Source organism: Petromyzon marinus, chromosome 31 (genome assembly GCF_048934315.1).
Source record: "Petromyzon marinus isolate PM22_M1 ecotype Great Lakes invasive population chromosome 31, UKy_Petmar_22M1.pri1.0, whole genome shotgun sequence".
Taxonomy (NCBI): domain Eukaryota; kingdom Metazoa; phylum Chordata; class Hyperoartia; order Petromyzontiformes; family Petromyzontidae; genus Petromyzon; species Petromyzon marinus.
Window position 1 is genome coordinate 7,170,116 of NC_133697.1, and position 14,417 is coordinate 7,184,532.

The window sequence follows — 14,417 nt, forward strand, 5'->3', positions numbered from 1 at the left end:
AAGATTCACTGCCATTAATACAGTGCTACAGTGAACTGCAGTGAAGTGTTTGATGACATACTTTCGTGCAAGATTCACTGATATTTCATTTACACAAGATACAATTATGCTCTGCTCAATTTTTTCGTAAATATTACAGCTTCTGTCCTAGGACGGGCAAAAGGCTAGTTCATAATAAAGGTGTTTTTGGTTAGATCGCGTTATACTGGTTGGAACCTCCTGGTTACACCACCAGCCCACAGGGGATTATTGTGTCCGTCCGTCCGTCGTGCATCCAAAAATGGGAGGGGTGGGGCTGGGTGGAGAGGGGAGGGTGGGGAGGGGCTGGGTGGGGAGGGTGGGAAGGGGCTGGGTGGGGAGGGGAGGGGCTGGGTGGGGAGGGTGGGGCTGGGTGGGGCTGGGTGGGGAGGGGTGGGGCTGGGTGGGGAGGGTGGGGCTGGGTGGGGCTGGGTGGGGAGGGGCTGGGTGGGGCTGGGTGGGGTGGGGCTGGGTGGGGAGGGGCTGGTCACCCCGTGGTGCCCTTATAAAACTCAACGTTTAACCTACTCACGCCGGCTTGTGCCCCCCCTCACAGTCGGGCATATTTGCTGAACACATCACGTGGTGCCGCCATTGACCGAGCAACCCAACGTTCCTACCAGCTCCCTCCGCAGGAATGTGTTTATAAATTTGTTGCAACCCTCCACCACCCGACACGACCAATCAGTAAGAAATGTGTCACGTTAACAAAACGCCCAATTTTGATTTAAAGCTTTCGTGACTGTAGGGATTCATATTCTTGGTTATTTCGGTAAAGTCACGTAGAAGGGAAACAATAAAATAATAAAAATATAATATTGTTTAATTACGGGCAAATCGCCCGAAGATGCTGGATGTAATTACCATGCGAAACGTCGTACTCAAATTCTAAATGTTGTGGATTTAATCTTCAAACACACCGGTGGGCTGAAGAAGTAATTAATTGGCGTTTTGTTAACGTGACACATTTTTTTACTGATTGGCCGTGTCGGGTGCTGGAGGATTGCGACACACAATAACGCGTTCTAACCCAAAAACATTTATCATGAAAGATCCCCCCCCTATAGCCTTAACAAACCGTTGGGGGGCACTCACACACAGACAAAGATCCCCCGTATAGCCTTAACAGACTGTAGGGGCAAGTGCTGTTAGCGAGCACCTATAAAGGTCAGCACAGCACACGAGGGGGTGGGTGGCCGGCACCACGCCCGGCCGCCTTTGTCTCCCCAGTGGCAGATGTTTAACGCACTGCACCATGTACTCATTTGAGGCCAAGTCGACCTAGGGGATGCCCAGGACCGGTTCAGATAATTATAATCGTCACCGGTGTTGGCCGTGAGCGGGAATCGAACTCGGGTGCGCCCGGCTCCGTAGTTGCGCGAACCGCTCCAACTGTCATAGCGCAAAGCCCCCACTGATCATTCGCATGGCCTGGTCAGTGGCCAACTTGGCCACCCACAACTCTTGGTCGCAACCCCACCCACCCACCCCACCAACGTGGGTTGACGGTAAAACACAAGCCGCTGTCTGTAAATACAGACAGAGGTGACGCGCAGAACGTCACAGCCGCGACGAAGCCGACATGGCGGCTCGGGGCAGCAGAGGCAGCAGCGCCGCCGCCGCCGCGGGCACCGCGCAGCACGCGCTGGTCGCCGCCGTCCTCCTCCTCCACTTCGCGCTCTGCGCCATGGCCGTCGCGCCTCAGGTCGGCAAGAAGGACGGCGTCTTCAACGCGGTAAGCGAACGGCGGCGGCGGCTGCGCTCGTCGTGGGCCTGGATCCGAGACGGGGGGGGTGGTGGTGGTTTTTCTCTCTCCTCGCCACCACCGTCACCCAAAGCGAATTTGGTAGCGCGGATGGGCGAACGCTCGTGCGCGATTGGTCGCGACCGTCCGGCGGGAGTCGGCCGTCGTCCAATCGCGCGCGAGCAACGCCGAGGGTCCTCCGCGCGTCTTCGCTGGGGAATTGAAAGTCGCGGACGCGGAGCGGCTTGAGAAATTCCGTGTCGCTTTTTTTTCCCTTGTTGTTGTTGTCGTTGTTGCCGCTGCGCCCTGGAATCCCAAACCCACGGATTATCCCGGGGTGAGAGTTACCCACCCCAGGCTGTGATCTCCGCCCCCCCCCCCCGTCGCTCCCCTCTCGGTCCCACCTCGGGGAGTTCACCGTGCTTCCCCCGCAGGGATTCTGTCGGCGTGTGTCTGTGTGTGAGTGGTGTCTGTGTGTGAGTGGTGTCTGTGTGTGAGTGGTGTCTGTGTGTGTGAGTGGTGTCTGTGTGTGAGTGGTGTCTGTGTGTGTCTGTGTGTGAGTGGTGTCTGTGTGTGTCTGTGTGTGAGTGGTGTCTGTGTGTGTCTGTGTGTGAGTGGTGTCTGTGTGTGTCTGTGTGTGAGTGGTGTCTGTGTGTGTCTGTGTGTGAGTGGTGTCTGTGTGTGAGTGGTGTCTGTGTGTGAGTGGTGTCTGTGTGTGAGTGGTGTCTGTGTGTGAGTGGTGTCTTTGTGTGTCTGTGTGAGTGGTGTCTGTGTGTGAGTGGTGTCTGTGTGTCTGTGTGAGTGGTGTCTGTGTGTCTGTGTGAGTGGTGTCTGTGTGTGTCTGTGTGAGTGGTGTCTGTGTGTGAGTGGTGTCTGTGTGTGAGTGGTGTCTGTGTGTGTCTGTGTGAGTGGTGTCTGTGTGTGAGTGGTGTCTGTGTGTCTGTGTGAGTGGTGTCTGTGTGTCTGTGTAAGTGGTGTCTGTGTGTGTCTGTGTGAGTGGTGTCTGTGTGTGAGTGGTGTCTGTGTGTGTCTGTGTGTGAGTGGTGTCTGTGTGTGTCTGTGTGTGAGTGGTGTCTGTGTGTGAGTGGTGTCTGTGTGTCTGTGTGTGAGTGGTGTCTGTGTGTGAGTGGTGTCTGTGTGTGTCTGTGTGTGAGTGGTGTCTGTGTGTGAGTGGTGTCTGTGTGTGAGTGGTGTCTGTGTGTGAGTGGTGTATGTGTCTGTGTGTGAGTGGTGTATGTGTGTGTCTGTGTGTGAGTGGTGTCTGTGTGTGTCTGTGTGTGAGTGGTGTCTGTGTGTGTCTGTGTGTGAGTGGTGTCTGTGTGTGTCTGTGTGTGAGTGGTGTCTGTGTGTGTCTGTGTGTGAGTGGTGTCTGTGTGTGTCTGTGTGTGAGTGGTGTCTGTGTGTGTCTGTGTGTGAGTGGTGTCTGTGTGTGAGTGGTGTCTGTGTGTGAGTGGTGTCTGTGTGTGAGTGGTGTCTGTGTGTGTCTGTGTGAGTGGTATCTGTGTGTGAGTGGTGTCTGTGTGAGTGGTGTCTGTGTGTGTCTGTGTGAGTGGTGTCTGTGTGTGAGTGGTGTCTGTGGGTGTCTGTGTGTGAGTGGTGTCTGTGTGTGTCTGTGTGTGAGTGGTGTCTGTGTGTGTCTGTGTGTGTCTGTGTGAGTGGTGTCTGTGTGTGAGTGGTGTCTGTGTGTGAGTGGTGTCTGTGTGTGTCTGTGTGTGAGTGGTGTCTGTGTGTGTCTATGTGTGTCTGTGTGTGAGTGGTGTCTGTGTGTGTCTGTGTGTGAGTGGTGTCTGTGTGTGAGTGGTGTCTGTGTGTGAGTGGTGTGTGTCTGTGTGAGTGGTGTGTGTCTGTGTGAGTGGTGTCTGTGTGTGAGTGGTGTCTGTGTGTGAGTGGTGTCTGTGTGTGTCTGTGTGAGTGGTGTCTGTGTGTGAGTGGTGTCTGTGTGTCTGTGTGTGAGTGGTGTCTGTGTGTGTCTGTGTGTGAGTGGTGTCTGTGTGTGTCTGTGTGTGAGTGGTGTCTGTGTGTGAGTGGTGTCTGTGTGTCTGTGTGTGAGTGGTGTCTGTGTGTCTGTGTGAGTGGTGTCTGTGTGTCTGTGTGAGTGGTGTCTGTGTGTGTCTGTGTGAGTGGTGTCTGTGTGTGTCTGTGTGTGAGTGGTGTCTGTGTGTGAGTGGTGTCTGTGTGAGTGGTGTCTGTGTGAGTGGTGTCTGTGTGAGTGGTGTCTGTGTGTGAGTGGTGTCTGTGTGTGAGTGGTGTCTGTGTGTGTCTGTGTGTGTGTCTGTGTGTGAGTGGTGTCTGTGTGTGAGTGGTGTCTGTGTGTGTCTGTGTGTGAGTGGTGTCTGTGTGTGTCTGTGTGTGAGTGGTGTCTGTGTATGAGTGGTGTCTGTGTATGAGTGGTGTCTGTGTGAGTGGTGTCTGTGTGAGTGGTGTCTTTGTGAGTGGTGTCTGTGTGAGTGGTGTCTGTGTGAGTGGTGTCTGTGTGTGAGGTGTCTGTGTGTGAGTGGTGTCTGTGTGTGTCTGTGTGAGAGTGGTGTCTGTGTGTGTCTGTGTGTGTCTGTGTGAGTGGTGTCTGTGTGTGTCTGTGTGTGAGTGGTGTCTGTGTGTGTCTGTGTGTGAGTGGTGTCTGTGTGTGTCTGTGTGTGAGTGGTGTCTGTGTGTGTCTGTGTGAGTGGTGTCTGTGTGTGTCTGTGTGAGTGGTGTCTGTGTGTGTCTGTGTGTGAGTGGTGTCTGTGTGTGTCTGTGTGTGAGTGGTGTCTGTGTGTCTGTGTGTGAGTGGTGTCTGTGTGTCTGTGTGTGAGTGGTGTCTGTGTGTCTGTGTGTGAGTGGTGTCTGTGTGTGTGTGTCTGTGTGTGAGTGGTGTCTGTGTGTGTCTGTGTGTGTCTGTGTGTGTCTGTGTGTGAGTGGTGTCTGTGTGTGTCTGTGTGTGAGTGGTGTCTGTGTGTGAGTGGTGTCTGTGTGTGAGTGGTGTCTGTGTGTGAGTGGTGTCTGTGTGTGAGTGGTGTCTGTGTGTGAGTGGTGTCTGTGTGTGAGTGGTGTCTGTGTGTGAGTGGTGTCTGTGTGTGAGTGGTGTCTGTGTGTGTCTGTGTGAGTGGTGTCTGTGTGTGTCTGTGTGAGTGGTGTCTGTGTGAGTGGTGTCTGTGTGAGTGGTGTCTGTGTGTGAGTGGTGTCTGTGTGTGAGTGGTGTCTGTGTGTGAGTGGTGTCTGTGTGAGTGGTGTCTGTGTGTGAGTGGTGTCTGTGTGTGTCTGTGTGTGAGTGGTGTCTGTGTGTGAGTGGTGTCTGTGTATGAGTGGTGTCTGTGTGTCTGTGTGTGAGTGGTGTCTGTGTGTCTGTGTGTGAGTGGTGTCTGTGTGTGTGTGTGTGTGTCTGTGTGTGAGTGGTGTCTGTGTGTGTCTGTGTGTGTCTGTGTGTGTCTGTGTGTGAGTGGTGTCTGTGTGTGTCTGTGTGTGAGTGGTGTCTGTGTGTGTCTGTGTGAGTGGTGTCTGTGTGAGTGGTGTCTGTGTGTGAGTGGTGTCTGTGTGTGAGTGGTGTCTGTGTGTGTCTGTGTGTGAGTGGTGTCTGTGTGTGTCTGTGTGTGAGTGGTGTCTGTGTGTGAGTGGTGTCTGTGTATGAGTGGTGTCTGTGTGTCTGTGTGTGAGTGGTGTCTGTGTGTGAGTGGTGTCTGTGTGTGAGTGGTGTCTGTGTGTCTGTGTGTGAGTGGTGTCTGTGTGTGAGTGGTGTCTGTGTGTGAGTGGTGTCTGTGTGTGAGTGGTGTCTGTGTGTGAGTGATGTCTGTGTGTGAGTGGTGTCTGTGTGTGAGTGGTGTCTGTGTGTGAGTGGTGTCTGTGTGTGAGTGGTGTCTGTGTGTGTCTGTGTGAGTGGTGTCTGTGTGTGTCTGTGTGAGTGGTGTCTGTGTGTCTGTGTGTGAGTGGTGTCTGTGTGTGTCTGTGTGTGAGTGGTGTCTGTGTGTGTCTGTGTGAGTGGTGTCTGTGTGTCTGTGTGTGAGTGGTGTCTGTGTGTGTCTGTGTGTGAGTGGTGTCTGTGTGTGTCTGTGTGTGAGTGGTGTCTGTGTGTGAGTGGTGTATGTGTGTGTCTGTGTGTGAGTGGTGTATGTGTGTGTCTGTGTGTGAGTGGTGTCTGTGTGTCTGTGTGTGAGTGGTGTCTGTGTGTCTGTGTGTGAGTGGTGTCTGTGTGAGTGGTGTCTGTGTGTATCTGTGTGAGTGGTGTCTGTGTGTGTCTGTGTGTGAGTGGTGTCTGTGTGTGAGTGGTGTCTGTGTGTGTCTGTGTGTGAGTGGTGTCTGTGTGTCTGTGTGTGAGTGGTGTCTGTGTGTCTGTGTGTGAGTGGTGTCTGTGTGTCTGTGTGTGAGTGGTGTCTGTGTGTCTGTGTGAGTGGTGTCTGTGTGTGTCTGTGTGAGTGGTGTCTGTGTGTGTCTGTGTGTGAGTGGTGTCTGTGTGTGAGTGGTGTCTGTGTGTGAGTGGTGTCTGTGTGTGAGTGGTGTCTGTGTGTGAGTGGTGTCTGTGTGTGAGTGGTGTCTGTGTGTGTGTCTGTGTGTGAGTGGTGTCTGTGTGTGAGTGGTGTCTGTGAGTGGTGTCTGTGTGTGAGTGGTGTCTGTGTGTGAGTGGTGTCTGTGTGTGAGTGGTGTCTGTGGGTGTCTGTGTGTGAGTGGTGTCTGTGTGTGAGTGGTGTCTGTGTGTGTCTGTGTGTGAGTGGTGTCTGTGTGTGAGTGGTGTCTGTGTGTGTCTGTGTGTGTCTGTGTGTGAGTGTGTCTGTGTGTGTCTGTGTGAGTGGTGTCTGTGTGTGTCTGTGTGTGAGTGGTGTCTGTGTGTCTGTGTGTGAGTGGTGTCTGTGTGTGAGTGGTGTCTGTGTGTGTCTGTGTGTGTCTGTGTGTGTCTGTGTGTGTCTGTGTGTGAGTGGTGTCTGTGTGTGTCTGTGTGTGAGTGGTGTCTGTGTGTGAGTGGTGTCTGTGTGTGTCTGTGTGAGTGGTGTCTGTGTGTGTCTGTGTGAGTGGTGTCTGTGTGAGTGGTGTCTGTGTGTGTCTGTGTGTGAGTGGTGTCTGTGTGTGTCTGTGTGTGAGTGGTGTCTGTGTGTGAGTGGTGTCTGTGTGTGAGTGGTGTCTGTGTATGATTGGTGTCTGTGTGTCTGTGTGTGAGTGGTGTCTGTGTGTCTGTGTGTGAGTGGTGTCTGTGTGTGAGTGGTGTCTGTGTGTGAGTGGTGTCTGTGTGTGAGTGGTGTCTGTGTGTGAGTGGTGTCTGTGTGTGTCTGTGTGTGTCTGTGTGTGAGTGGTGTCTGTGTGAGTGGTGTCTGTGTGTGAGTGGTGTCTGTGTGTGTCTGTGTGTGAGTGGTGTCTGTGTGTGTCTGTGTGAGTGGTGTCTGTGTGTGTCTGTGTGTGAGTGGTGTCTGTGTGTGAGTGGTGTCTGTGTGTGTCTGTGTGTGAGTGGTGTCTGTGTGTGAGTGGTGTCTGTGTGTGTCTGTGTGTGAGTGGTGTCTGTGTGTGAGTGGTGTCTGTGTGTGAGTGGTGTCTGTGTGTGAGTGGTGTCTGTGTGTGAGTGGTGTCTGTGTGTGAGTGGTGTCTGTGTGTGAGCGGTGTCTGTGTGTGTCTGTGTGTGAGCGGTGTCTGTGTGTGTCTGTGTGAGCGGTGTCTGTGTGTGTCTTTGTGTGCGTGGTGTCTGTGTGTGTCTGTGTCTGAGTGGTGTCTGTGTGTGTCTGTGTGTGAGTGGTGTCTGTGTGTGTCTGTGTCAGTGGTGTCTGTGTGTGTCTGTGTGTGAGTGGTGTCTGTGTGTGAGTGGTGTCTGTGTGTGTCTGTGTGTGAGTGGTGTCTGTGTGTGAGTGGTGTCTGTGTGTGAGTGGTGTCTGTGTGTGTCTGTGTGTGAGTGGTGTCTGTGTGTGTCTGTGTGTGTCTGTGTGTAAGTGGTGTCTGTGTGTGTCTGTGTGTGTCTGTGTGTGAGTGGTGTCTGTGTGTGTCTGTGTGAGTGGTGTCTGTGTGTGAGTGGTGTCTGTGTGTGAGTGGTGTCTGTGTGTGAGTGGTGTCTGTGTGTGAGTGGTGTCTGTGTGTGAGTGGTGTCTGTGTGAGTGGTGTCTGTGTGTGTCTGTGTGTGAGTGGTGTCTGTGTGTGTCTGTGTGAGTGGTGTCTGTGTGTGTCTGTGTGTGAGTGGTGTCTGTGTGTGTCTGTGTGTGAGTGGTGTCTGTGTATGAGTGGTGTCTGTGTGTCTGTGTGTGAGTGGTGTCTGTGTATGAGTGGTGTCTGTGTGTCTGTGTGTGAGTGGTATCTGTGTGTGAGTGGTGTCTGTGTGTGTCTGTGTGTGTCTGTGTGTGTCTGTGTGTGAGTGGTGTCTGTGTGTGAGTGGTGTCTGTGTGTGAGTGGTGTCTGTGTGTGAGTGGTGTCTGTGTGTGTCTGTGTGAGTGGTGTCTGTGTGTCTGTGTGAGTGGTGTCTGTGTGTGTCTGTGTGTGAGTGGTGTCTGTGTGTGAGTGGTGTCTGTGTGTGAGTGGTGTCTGTGTGTGAGTGGTGTCTGTGTGTGAGTGGTGTCTGTGTGTGAGTGGTGTCTGTGTGTGAGTGGTGTCTGTGTGTGAGTGGTGTCTGTGTGTGAGTGGTGTCTGTGTGTGAGTGGTGTCTGTGTGTGAGTGGTGTCTGTGTGTGAGTGGTGTCTATGTGTGAGTGGTGTCTGTGTGTGTCTGTGTGTGTGTGAGTGGTGTCTATGTGTGTGTGTGTGAGTGGTGTCTATGTGTCTGTGTGTGAGTGGTGTCTGTGTGTGAGTGGTGTCTGTGTGTGAGTGGTGTCTGTGTGTGAGTGGTGTCTGTGTGTGAGTGGTGTCTGTGTGTGTCTGTGTGAGTGGTATCTGTGTGTGAGTGGTGTCTGTGTGAGTGGTGTCTGTGTGTGTCTGTGTGAGTGGTGTCTGTGTGTGAGTGGTGTCTGTGGGTGTCTGTGTGTGAGTGGTGTCTGTGTGTGTCTGTGTGTGTCTGTGTGAGTGGTGTCTGTGTGTGAGTGGTGTCTGTGTGTGAGTGGTGTCTGTGTGTGTCTGTGTGTGAGTGGTGTCTGTGTGTGTCTATGTGTGTCTGTGTGTGAGTGGTGTCTGTGTGTGTCTGTGTGTGAGTGGTGTCTGTGTGTGAGTGGTGTCTGTGTGTGAGTGGTGTGTGTCTGTGTGAGTGGTGTGTGTCTGTGTGAGTGGTGTCTGTGTGTGAGTGGTGTCTGTGTGTGAGTGGTGTCTGTGTGTGTCTGTGTGAGTGGTGTCTGTGTGTGAGTGGTGTCTGTGTGTCTGTGTGTGAGTGGTGTCTGTGTGTGTCTGTGTGTGAGTGGTGTCTGTGTGTGTCTGTGTGTGAGTGGTGTCTGTGTGTGAGTGGTGTCTGTGTGTCTGTGTGTGAGTGGTGTCTGTGTGTCTGTGTGAGTGGTGTCTGTGTGTCTGTGTGAGTGGTGTCTGTGTGTGTCTGTGTGAGTGGTGTCTGTGTGTGTCTGTGTGTGAGTGGTGTCTGTGTGTGAGTGGTGTCTGTGTGAGTGGTGTCTGTGTGAGTGGTGTCTGTGTGTGAGTGGTGTCTGTGTGTGAGTGGTGTCTGTGTGTGTCTGTGTGTGTGTCTGTGTGTGAGTGGTGTCTGTGTGTGAGTGGTGTCTGTGTGTGTCTGTGTGTGAGTGGTGTCTGTGTGTGTCTGTGTGTGAGTGGTGTCTGTGTATGAGTGGTGTCTGTGTATGAGTGGTGTCTGTGTGAGTGGTGTCTGTGTGAGTGGTGTCTGTGTGAGTGGTGTCTGTGTGAGTGGTGTCTGTGTGAGTGGTGTCTGTGTGTGAGGTGTCTGTGTGTGAGTGGTGTCTGTGTGTGTCTGTGTGAGAGTGGTGTCTGTGTGTGTCTGTGTGTGTCTGTGTGAGTGGTGTCTGTGTGTGTCTGTGTGTGAGTGGTGTCTGTGTGTGTCTGTGTGTGAGTGGTGTCTGTGTGTGTCTGTGTGTGAGTGGTGTCTGTGTGTGTCTGTGTGAGTGGTGTCTGTGTGTGTCTGTGTGAGTGGTGTCTGTGTGTGTCTGTGTGTGAGTGGTGTCTGTGTGTGTCTGTGTGTGAGTGGTGTCTGTGTGTCTGTGTGTGAGTGGTGTCTGTGTGTCTGTGTGTGAGTGGTGTCTGTGTGTCTGTGTGTGAGTGGTGTCTGTGTGTGTGTGTCTGTGTGTGAGTGGTGTCTGTGTGTGTCTGTGTGTGTCTGTGTGTGTCTGTGTGTGAGTGGTGTCTGTGTGTGTCTGTGTGTGAGTGGTGTCTGTGTGTGAGTGGTGTCTGTGTGTGAGTGGTGTCTGTGTGTGAGTGGTGTCTGTGTGTGAGTGGTGTCTGTGTGTGTCTGTGTGAGTGGTGTCTGTGTGTGTCTGTGTGAGTGGTGTCTGTGTGAGTGGTGTCTGTGTGAGTGGTGTCTGTGTGTGAGTGGTGTCTGTGTGAGTGGTGTCTGTGTGTGAGTGGTGTCTGTGTGTGTCTGTGTGTGAGTGGTGTCTGTGTGTGAGTGGTGTCTGTGTATGAGTGGTGTCTGTGTGTCTGTGTGTGAGTGGTGTCTGTGTGTCTGTGTGTGAGTGGTGTCTGTGTGTGTGTGTGTGTGTCTGTGTGTGAGTGGTGTCTGTGTGTGTCTGTGTGTGTCTGTGTGTGTCTGTGTGTGAGTGGTGTCTGTGTGTGTCTGTGTGTGAGTGGTGTCTGTGTGTGAGTGGTGTCTGTGTGTGAGTGGTGTCTGTGTGTGAGTGGTGTCTGTGTGTGTCTGTGTGAGTGGTGTCTGTGTGTGTCTGTGTGAGTGGTGTCTGTGTGAGTGGTGTCTGTGTGTGAGTGGTGTCTGTGTGTGAGTGGTGTCTGTGTGTGTCTGTGTGTGAGTGGTGTCTGTGTGTGTCTGTGTGTGAGTGGTGTCTGTGTGTGAGTGGTGTCTGTGTATGAGTGGTGTCTGTGTGTCTGTGTGTGAGTGGTGTCTGTGTGTGAGTGGTGTCTGTGTGTGAGTGGTGTCTGTGTGTGAGTGGTGTCTGTGTGTGAGTGATGTCTGTGTGTGAGTGGTGTCTGTGTGTGAGTGGTGTCTGTGTGTGAGTGGTGTCTGTGTGTGTCTGTGTGTGTCTGTGTGTGAGTGGTGTCTGTGTGAGTGGTGTCTGTGTGTGAGTGGTGTCTGTGTGTGTCTGTGTGAGTGGTGTCTGTGTGTGTCTGTGTGAGTGGTGTCTGTGTGTCTGTGTGTGAGTAGTGTCTGTGTGTGTCTGTGTGTGAGTGGTGTCTGTGTGTGTCTGTGTGTGAGTGGTGTCTGTGTGTGAGTGGTGTATGTGTGTGTCTGTGTGTGAGTGGTGTATGTGTGTGTCTGTGTGTGAGTGGTGTCTGTGTGTCTGTGTGTGAGTGGTGTCTGTGTGTCTGTGTGTGAGTGGTGTCTGTGTGTCTGTGTGAGTGGTGTCTGTGTGTATCTGTGTGAGTGGTGTCTGTGTGTGTCTGTGTGTGAGTGGTGTCTGTGTGTGAGTGGTGTCTGTGTGTGTCTGTGTGTGAGTGGTGTCTGTGTGTCTGTGTGTGAGTGGTGTCTGTGTGTCTGTGTGTGAGTGGTGTCTGTGTGTCTGTGTGTGAGTGGTGTCTGTGTGTCTGTGTGAGTGGTGTCTGTGTGTGTCTGTGTGAGTGGTGTCTGTGTGTGTCTGTGTGTGAGTGGTGTCTGTGTGTGAGTGGTGTCTGTGTGTGAGTGGTGTCTGTGTGTGAGTGGTGTCTGTGTGTGAGTGGTGTCTGTGTGTGAGTGGTGTCTGTGTGTGTGTCTGTGTGTGAGTGGTGTCTGTGTGTGAGTGGTGTCTGTGAGTGGTGTCTGTGTGTGAGTGGTGTCTGTGTGTGAGTGGTGTCTGTGTGTGAGTGGTGTCTGTGGGTGTCTGTGTGTGAGTGGTGTCTGTGTGTGAGTGGTGTCTGTGTGTGTCTGTGTGTGAGTGGTGTCTGTGTGTGAGTGGTGTCTGTGTGTGTCTGTGTGTGTCTGTGTGTGAGTGTGTCTGTGTGTGTCTGTGTGAGTGGTGTCTGTGTGTGTCTGTGTGTGAGTGGTGTCTGTGTGTGTCTGTGTGTGAGTGGTGTCTGTGTGTCTGTGTGTGAGTGGTGTCTGTGTGTGAGTGGTGTCTGTGTGTGTCTGTGTGTGTCTGTGTGTGTCTGTGTGTGAGTGGTGTCTGTGTGTGTCTGTGTGTGAGTGGTGTCTGTGTGTGAGTGGTGTCTGTGTGTGTCTGTGTGAGTGGTGTCTGTGTGTGTCTGTGTGAGTGGTGTCTGTGTGAGTGGTGTCTGTGTGTGTCTGTGTGTGAGTGGTGTCTGTGTGTGTCTGTGTGTGAGTGGTGTCTGTGTGTGAGTGGTGTCTGTGTGTGAGTGGTGTCTGTGTATGAGTGGTGTCTGTGTGTCTGTGTGTGAGTGGTGTCTGTGTGTGAGTGGTGTCTGTGTGTGAGTGGTGTCTGTGTGTGAGTGGTGTCTGTGTGTGAGTGGTGTCTGTGTGTGAGTGGTGTCTGTGTGTGTCTGTGTGTGTCTGTGTGTGAGTGGTGTCTGTGTGAGTGGTGTCTGTGTGTGAGTGGTGTCTGTGTGTGTCTGTGTGTGAGTGGTGTCTGTGTGTGTCTGTGTGAGTGGTGTCTGTGTGTGTCTGTGTGTGAGTGGTGTCTGTGTGTGAGTGGTGTCTGTGTGTGTCTGTGTGTGAGTGGTGTCTGTGTGTGAGTGGTGTCTGTGTGTGTCTGTGTGTGAGTGGTGTCTGTGTGTGAGTGGTGTCTGTGTATGAGTGGTGTCTGTGTGTCTGTGTGTGTCTGTGTGTGTCTGTGTGTGTCTGTGTGTGTCTGTGTGTGAGTGGTGTCTGTGTGTGTCTGTGTGTGAGTGGTGTCTGTGTGTGAGTGGTGTCTGTGTGTGTCTGTGTGAGTGGTGTCTGTGTGTGTCTGTGTGAGTGGTGTCTGTGTGAGTGGTGTCTGTGTGTGTCTGTGTGTGAGTGGTGTCTGTGTGTGTCTGTGTGTGAGTGGTGTCTGTGTGTGAGTGGTGTCTGTGTGTGAGTGGTGTCTGTGTATGAGTGGTGTCTGTGTGTCTGTGTGTGAGTGGTGTCTGTGTGTGAGTGGTGTCTGTGTGTGAGTGGTGTCTGTGTGTGAGTGGTGTCTGTGTGTGAGTGGTGTCTGTGTGTGAGTGGTGTCTGTGTGTGTCTGTGTGTGTCTGTGTGTGAGTGGTGTCTGTGTGAGTGGTGTCTGTGTGTGAGTGGTGTCTGTGTGTGTCTGTGTGTGAGTGGTGTCTGTGTGTGTCTGTGTGAGTGGTGTCTGTGTGTGTCTGTGTGTGAGTGGTGTCTGTGTGTGAGTGGTGTCTGTGTGTGTCTGTGTGTGAGTGGTGTCTGTGTGTGTCTGTGTGTGAGTGGTGTCTGTGTGTGAGTGGTGTCTGTGTGTGTCTGTGTGTGAGTGGTGTCTGTGTGTGAGTGGTGTCTGTGTGTGAGTGGTGTCTGTGTGTGAGTGGTGTCTGTGTGTGAGTGGTGTCTGTGTGTGCGTGGTGTCTGTGTGTGTCTGTGTCTGAGTGGTGTCTGTGTGTGTCTGTGTGTGAGTGGTGTCTGTGTGTGTCTGTGTCAGTGGTGTCTGTGTGTGTCTGTGTGTGAGTGGTGTCTGTGTGTGAGTGGTGTCTGTGTGTGTCTGTGTGTGAGTGGTGTCTGTGTGTGAGTGGTGTCTGTGTGTGAGTGGTGTCTGTGTGTGTCTGTGTGTGAGTGGTGTCTGTGTGTGTCTGTGTGTGTCTGTGTGTAAGTGGTGTCTGTGTGTGTCTGTGTGTGTCTGTGTGTGAGTGGTGTCTGTGTGTGTCTGTGTGAGTGGTGTCTGTGTGTGAGTGGTGTCTGTGTGTGAGTGGTGTCTGTGTGTGAGTGGTGTCTGTGTGTGAGTGGTGTCTGTGTGAGTGGTGTCTGTGTGTGTCTGTGTGTGAGTGGTGTCTGTGTGTGTCTGTGTGAGTGGTGTCTGTGTGTGTCTGTGTGTGAGTGGTGTCTGTGTGTGTCTGTGTGTGAGTGGTGTCTGTGTATGAGTGGTGTCTGTGTGTCTGTGTGTGAGTGGTGTCTGTGTATGAGTGGTGTCTGTGTGTCTGTGTGTGAGTGGTATCTGTGTGTGAGTGGTGTCTGTGTGTGTCTGTGTGTGTCTGTGTGTGTCTGTGTGTGAGTGGTGTCTGTGTGTGAGTGGTGTCTGTGTGTGAGTGGTGTCTGTGTGTGAGTGGTGTCTGTGTGTGTCTGTGTGAGTGGTGTCTGTGTGTCTGTGTGAGTGGTGTCTGTGTGTGTCTGTGTGTGAGTGGTGTCTGTGTGTGAGTGGTGTCTGTGTGTGAGTGGTGTCTGTGTGTGAGTGGTGTCTGTGTGTGAGTGGTGTCTGTGTGTGAGTGGTGTCTGTGTGTGAGTGGTGTCTGTGTGTGAGTGGTGTCTGTGTGTGAGTGGTGTCTGTGTGTGAGTGGTGTCTGTGTGTGAGTGGTGTCTGTGTGTGAGTGGTGTCTGTGTGTGAGTGGTGTCTATGTGTGAGTGGTGTCTGTGTGTGTCTGTGTGTGTGTGAGTGGTGTCTATGTGTGTGTGTGTGAGTGGTGTCTATGTGTGTGTGTGTGAGTGGTGTCTGTGTGTGTCTGTGTGTGTGTGAGTGGTGTCTATGTGTGTGTGTGTGAGTGGTGTCTGTGTGTGTCTGTGTGTGTGTGAGTGGTGTCTGTGTGTGTCTGTGTGTGAGTGGTGTCTGTGTGTGTCTGTGTGTGAGTGGTGTCTGTGTGTGTCTGTGTGAGTGGTGTCTGTGTGTGTCTGT

At 52.7% G+C, this 14,417-nt stretch overlaps 1 protein-coding gene across 4 annotated transcripts in view; it reads left to right on the forward strand.

The window, feature by feature from the left end:
* Nucleotides 1-1,558: 1,558 nt before the first annotated feature.
* The window catches only part of LOC116947737 (transmembrane protein 87A), a 31,801-nt gene continuing 18,942 nt past the window's right edge, over nt 1,559-14,417 (forward strand). For 2 of the 4 annotated variants that reach the window (XM_032963792.2, XM_076071042.1), the window contains exon 1: nt 1,560-1,753. In XM_032963792.2, the coding sequence (XP_032819683.1) occupies nt 1,601-1,753 (153 nt within the window). In that variant the 5' untranslated portion in view covers nt 1,560-1,600. Of the gene's footprint in view, nt 1,754-14,417 lie in introns of all 4 variants that reach the window. The other 2 variants (XM_076071043.1, XM_032963793.2) reach the window with 2 other exon arrangements.